We start from the raw sequence: 6790 nt of genomic DNA, 5'->3' as shown, positions 1-6790 counted from the left end.
CATTTGGCTCATATCAGCGCCAGTAGACAGGAAGAAAATTGGATAATCAAAACATTCTAGAATTACAATTAAAGCACCCAAAAAGTAAGACACACACAAAGGGTAAATGGTTCAAATGGGAACGTGTGTAGATTCCAAGAGCATACCATCAATGTGCTTATTTTGATATCACCTACTAGAAGTTTCATCCAGACACCAGCACAGGATCCCGCTCAGAGAAATACACTAAAATTTTTACAAGATTTAAAACAAAAATTATTATCCTCTCCGAAGATTAACACCATACACCATGTATGGTGTTAATCTTTGGAGAGGATAATAATTTGTGACTCTTCCCCTCTCAACCATGGACTCCGGAAAGGGCCAGAGCAAAACCACGTTATCCCATTCCAAGCCAAAGACAGAAAGCAACTCAGAAGAAAAAAAAGATATAGAGTGATAGAAGACACAGGAAATAACCTCCTGCCCACCATGGGAGGTCACATGACCCCACTCAGATAGGGTTTATTATTTTAGTCCACTTAGATACAATTCAACCAAATTTTACAAAGGGCACGTAGCAATCTCAGACAGAGTTTTGCTGGTTAAGCTAAGAGGACCTGTAGTTGACACCAATATTATTCAAGTTTATGCACCAACAGAAGAGGCGACAGATGCAGATATGACAGAGTTTTACCATTCACTAGACAAAGCAAAACGAATGTGTAAATCACAAGAAGTCCTTGTGGTAATGGGGGACCTAAATGCTAAGATTGGCAGAGGCAGAGATGGTGACATAATCGGACCACATGGACTCGGAGACAGAAATGAACGAGGAAACATCTGGGCAGATTGGTGTAGAACAAATAAATTAATGATTTCAAACACCTGGTTTCAACAACACCCAAGAAGAACCTGGACATGGCAATCACCAGGGGACAGAGCAAGGAACCAGATAGACTTTATAGCAGTATCATCAAGATTCAGAAATGGCATATTAAATTGCAAAACCTACCCAGGCGCCGATGTAGACAGTGACCATGTCCCAGTTGTTTGTACAGTAAGGATAAAGTTTAAAGCTATTCAGAGAACAGCTGGTAGAATAAAGAGGGATTACAGGTTATGCAAAGACAATGGCATACAAACAAAAATGAGAGAAGAATTTGAAAATGCACTCATGATACAAAGCCAAAGTGAACCTGATAACGAAAAATGTGAAAAACAATTTGATATATTCCAAAAGTGTGTCAAAGCAACTGCAGAAAAACATTTACCAATAGCTCAAATAAACAGCAAAAAGGAATGGATGACAAATGAAATTCTAAACCTATTTGAAGAAAGACGAAAATGCAACAGAGGGTCTGCAGAATACCAAACATTGAACAACCACATTAAATCCAAATGCATCGAGGCACACGAGAACTATCTAGACTGGAAATGCTGCGAAATCGAAAGAGAATACAAATCCAACCCCCAACAAGCTCACCAAAGAATAAAAGAACTATCAGGGAAAAGGAAAAGCAAAGCAGCAGGAAGTTGTATCCAAAACAAACAAGGGGATCTGCTATTTGAAGAACAACATATAGAAAGCCGATGGGTAGAATACATAGGCGAACTGTACAATGATCCAAATAGAAATGAACCACCACTGAAATTCAAAGAACCATTAAGCGGTCCAAACATCACCAAAAGTGAAATTGAACATGCCATGGAACGAATGAGGGATGGTAAAGCAACAGGCCCTGATGAAATATCTGTAGAGGTATTAAAAAGCCTAGGAGATCTAGCAATTGATGAACTTCACATATTATTCAACAATATATACAATACTGGGAAAATTCCAGAAGATCTCTGTAACTCTATTTTCATAGCAATACCAAAGAAAGCAGGTGCAGTCAGATGCGAAAATTTTAGAACTATAAGTTTAATAAGCCACATCAACAAAATACTGTTGCGTATAATTATCAACAGGCTAAGGAATAAGATTAACCCCGAAATCGCAGAAGAACAATATGGATTCCAACCTGACAGAGGGACAAGGAACGCAATATACCTCCTCCGTGTTTTAAGTGAAAGAGCTATACAGGTTCAGACCCCACTATACCTCTGTTTTGTCGACTACAAAAAAGCTTTTGATAGAGTACGCCACGAAGAAATACTAAAACAACTGCACTCCATTGGCGCTGATGAGAAAGACCTCAGACTCATGCAAACATTATACTACACCCAGCAGGCATCTATCAAAATCGGAAACTCTACAGGAAATTCCATTCCTATTAAGAAAGGAGTCCGTCAAGGGTGTGTTGCCTCACCAGATCTGTTTAATCTATACCAAGAAACAATCATGAGGGGCATAAATAATATGGAGGGAATAAAAGTGGGAGGTCACAACATAAATAATATAAGATACGCAGACGATACGGTACTCATTGCAACATCAGAAATCCAACTTCAAAAGATTGTTGACAAAGTGGTAGTAGATAGTGAAGCCAAGGGAATGGAAGTGAATATCACCAAAACGGAATGCATGGTAATACAGAAAAACCCCGAAAACAACAACACCTGCAATATAACGATTCACGGCGAACAACTTACCAACGTAGAAAGTTTTAAGTACCTAGGTTCAATAGTGACAACAGATGGAAGATGTAACCGAGACATACGAGCAAGAATAACTCAAGCCAAACAGGCCTTCATGGACCTGGGAAACATTTTGAAAAACAAACAGATGTCGTTCGGGATTAGATTCCGAGTCTTGAAGTGCTACGTGTGGCCAATCTTGTTATACGGATGCGAAAGCTGGACTACAAATGCAGAAACACAAAAGAACATTGAAGCTTTTGAAATGTGGTGCTTGAGAAGGATGCAGAGAATATCGTATACTGCACACAAAACGAACGAAGAAGTGCTAAAACAAACATACCAACAAAGGAAACTAATGCCCTTAATAGTGGATCGACAACTATCCTTTTTCGGACACATAGTAAGGAAAGATAAGAATGAATACCTGGCAAGTTGTGGAAAAATACCTGGTAAACGCGCCCGGGGGAGACAAAGAAAAACACTCATAGACCAACTGAAGGGCTTCACCAACCTAACAATCCAAGAGCTGTTTGAAAAAGCAAGAGACAGGGAGGAATGGAGAGAGATAATTCATGCAGTATCCGAAGCCTGGACCAGGCATGGAACCTAGAAGAAGAAGAAGATACAATGCAATGACTTGTGACATGAACATTATTTAAAATGAACTTAAATGGAATCGATTTTTTAAAGCAATTTAGTTTATCTGATTTTTTTTTTAATGTGATAAGCATGTTTTACACGTAGCTTTTTTTTCTCTCTCTCTCTCTCCCTCTCTCTAACCTTAATCAACAGACTGCTGTTTACAAGCATCAGGTGGAAGCAATAACGATGGATGTCAGTGTCAGTCCCTTTATATAAAATCAACCATTCGAAAGAATGCTTGTCGTCACGCACTCATCTACTTTAACAAATATTTTGAAAATGTACCAAGCCAACTTTTCTTCTAATAACTGTAAACACATTGAATCTCAGGACTAGGCTTGTAAAACCTTTTGTGTAAGGGTTATTCTGCAGTGCTCTGAAAAGAAAGAACAAGTAAATAAACATTTTTGCCAGAAAACTCGTTGGTTCTTCAAATACCCTGAAATCCCAGATTTGAGAGTTTTTTGGCAAATGAGGGTCATTTTCATCGATCAATATTTGAAGTACGAGTTTTCTGGCCAAAATTTACTGAGTACATTGTATATTGAATACATTGCAAAAGATGTTAAAATGTGCGATTTAAAAAAAATAATCCTGGTTTTGATTTAAGGAAGGTTCTAGTGGGTTACATCAGGAAAATTCACTCTACCCAAACCCACGTATGAACTTCAATGGTCTGGCTGAAGACTTGTCTTGTTGGCTGAAGAAGGGTTTTGACCAGAAACGTTTTGTGATTGATATTTTGTCCTGTTTCGAAGCTGTTAATTCATTACTGTTAATATTACTTTCCACATTAAACTGCCAGTACAAATTTGAATGGTGCAACCCAAAGTATTTATGCCCATTATATTATCTGAGCATTCCGCTGACCGTGTCACGGTGGGTTTAGTGGATTTACAATGAATAAAAGATTGTCAATCTAGATGAAATTTCTGTTCAAAGCAAGATTGTGATAAATTAGAAAACATGTCCTTGTAGACTGAACCAACTTGTCCTTTCGACTTCAACTTATATCAGTCGCAAAAGTTTTACTAATAGACAATAAAATGGACAGAATTTTAGATATTGCTTAAAAATTTCAAATAAAAAAGTTGGTGTCTTTGACTCTATATTTTTTTAGTCGTTTTAATTCTTAATTAATAAACCAGGCAAAGACAAGTTCCTACAACAACCACCACTAATCTGAATTTCAAGAGCAATTAAAAGCCATGACTTCCAAACTTGTTGAAGCAAATTGTCGCTTTTAAATGTGTTTACGGATTGATGGAGTTAAAAAAAATTTGTTTTAAAAAACTGAATCTGGAAAAATATCAGAATTTAGCCAATTTTACCATGACAAAAAAAAAACCCAACTATATATATACAGTCCACTCCGGATAATCACAACTCTGTCAATCTCAACTTTCGGTCAATTTTGGTTAATCGCAACATTTCCCAAGAAACGGAATTAATTTTATATAAAAGTCAATGGTTAATTGCAACAAACTTTGGTTAATCGCAACAAATTTTCGCCTTCAAAAAGTGATAAATTCAAGAAATCCATCAAGAAAAATATCATGATTAAATTTCATCATGGATGAAATCGTGACAAGTAGAAGAATCGAGAGTGAACAGGATTTAATGCTACAGTAGTGTGTCATCACTCTATTAGAATCAAAAGAGGGCGGGGCTTTGCAGTATGGGTTTGTGGTGTAATCTGTGGCCATTAAATAGGAGGGGAGGGGGCTGGGCATAGTCTTGATAACAGGTAGACAATGACATTTGAAAGAGAGACTGAGCGATATCTTTTGTTATTGGATTGACAACTGTGCATTGTGACCAATGAGTTTGGTGAGAGCTTAATTTCTATCATCATGGCTAATCTCTTTGACTCTTACAAATGTTGAGAACAAAAGAGTGAAAGTTAATCCAACCTGAATAAAATGGCTTGCATCAAAGCTGATATTGAAAACCTATACAGGGCTGCCACATGGTTTTTGTTTCAATAAAATTGCTCAGTCTGCGGATGACTAAGGACATTGTTTACAACAACTGGTTTGAGTTTACCATATATGGGTAAAATGTTGCAATAGTGAACAGGAAAGTCAACTTCGGTTAATTGCAATTTCGGTTAATCACAACATTTTCACTGATCCCAAGTTGTTGCGATTATCCGAAGTGGACTAAATATAATATACAAACCTGATTAATGTACCTACTAGTCGAATAAATGCACAATACAATGCATGTCACTTCAAACATATTAACGGAAATCAAAAGGATCAACAATTTAATATTACACACTATTAAAAAAATTATGGAGTTAATATAGTCGTCATTATTATTATTATTATTACTATTTTCATTATTATCACGACTATAACAACTGGTACCTATCATTTCTTATCATCTTTGTTCCTACCTATGCATAAAAACATCTTTCTAATATTATCATTGCCATCACCATAACTATCTTCCTTTCAAAATTAATTTAAGCAATATAAATTTAGACAGCATAACACAGTCATGCTTAAACACTACAAACATGTTATTAAGTTTATTGATATTCATTTGTCATTCATGTTATCTTGATTGTTATTTCTTTTTTATCCTCATCCAATCAGCATTATAAAATTACATATATATATATATATATATATATATATATATATATATATATATATATATATATATAGTAAAAGCAAAAACCATGAAAGAATAGTGCTCAACGTTTTGATAAAAGGAGCATTTATAAACATTTTAAGTATGCCAAATTCCAGCACTGGGTGACAATGTATTATTTACCTCCCATGGGCATCGGATATCGAAACTCTTGGATTCTAGCATGCCTTTTTCTTCCAAGAGCGTTTTTAAATCTAGTGAGTATTGTATTTGCCGAAAAAATTAAAGTTAAAGATTTGAGTTACCAAAACCAAGATTGATGTGATAAGCTTCTGTATCAAGTAGGGTGTATCTCTGATGAAGTCGCGGTTACACTTGTAATTAAGATTTCCTATAGTGATCGTCACTTTTTCATTGTGCAAGGTTTCTTAACATTCCAAATTACATTCCAAGCCTCCCGCTTCAACTCTTGTAAATCTACCAATGTCTTATTTACATATTGATTTTAACCTGGGTACACAAATTAGCAGGTCTTATAACCAAATGAAATTTTGGGCTAGATTTAACATTGTTGTCATGGATGATATTTTGCGTAGGTTTGAGAGTATTTCCATTACAACAATGAAATGCTATCAGACCTACAAATAAGTACACATCGATTTCAACCTCTATATAAGTTCCAGCCATTAGAATTAATATTACTATATGAAATATTGTTTGAAATAATGATTTTGAGAATTAAATTGAAATATATATATAGTTTCACATTAAAATATTGTAAAGTTACACGAAATATTTTACTTATGTATTGTATATAATGATCATTCTATCCTATGATTTTTCATTATATTTGGATTTTTTGGGGGTTTTTTTTCTTTTTAGTTTTATGGAATAAACGAGAATTTTAGGACATATCGGTGCCAGTAAAAGGGAAGGTGATGGGATAATTAAAATATTATCGTCCTATAGTTTGCATGCGCTCACA

At 35.4% G+C, this 6790-nt stretch overlaps 1 protein-coding gene across 1 annotated transcript in view; it reads left to right on the top strand.

The window, feature by feature from the left end:
• Nucleotides 1–5602, top strand: part of LOC144971123 (transmembrane protein 163a-like) — a 44130-nt gene extending 38528 nt beyond the window's left edge. Inside the window, exon 9 of the mRNA XM_078911545.1 lies at nucleotides 3355–5602. Within this exon, the coding sequence (XP_078767671.1) occupies nucleotides 3355–3388 (34 nt within the window). The 3' untranslated portion in view covers nucleotides 3389–5602. The remainder of the gene's footprint in view (nucleotides 1–3354) is intronic.
• Nucleotides 5603–6790: the final 1188 nt, after the last annotated feature.

The sequence above is a fragment of the Berghia stephanieae genome, chromosome 4, assembly GCF_034508935.2.
Source record: "Berghia stephanieae isolate SIO BIC M18660-M18661 chromosome 4, UCSD_Bste_1.3, whole genome shotgun sequence".
NCBI classification, from domain to species: Eukaryota; Metazoa; Mollusca; class Gastropoda; order Nudibranchia; family Aeolidiidae; genus Berghia; species Berghia stephanieae.
The sequence above is the reverse complement of the archived record's forward strand: the minus strand, read 5'-3'. Positions and strand labels throughout refer to the sequence as shown.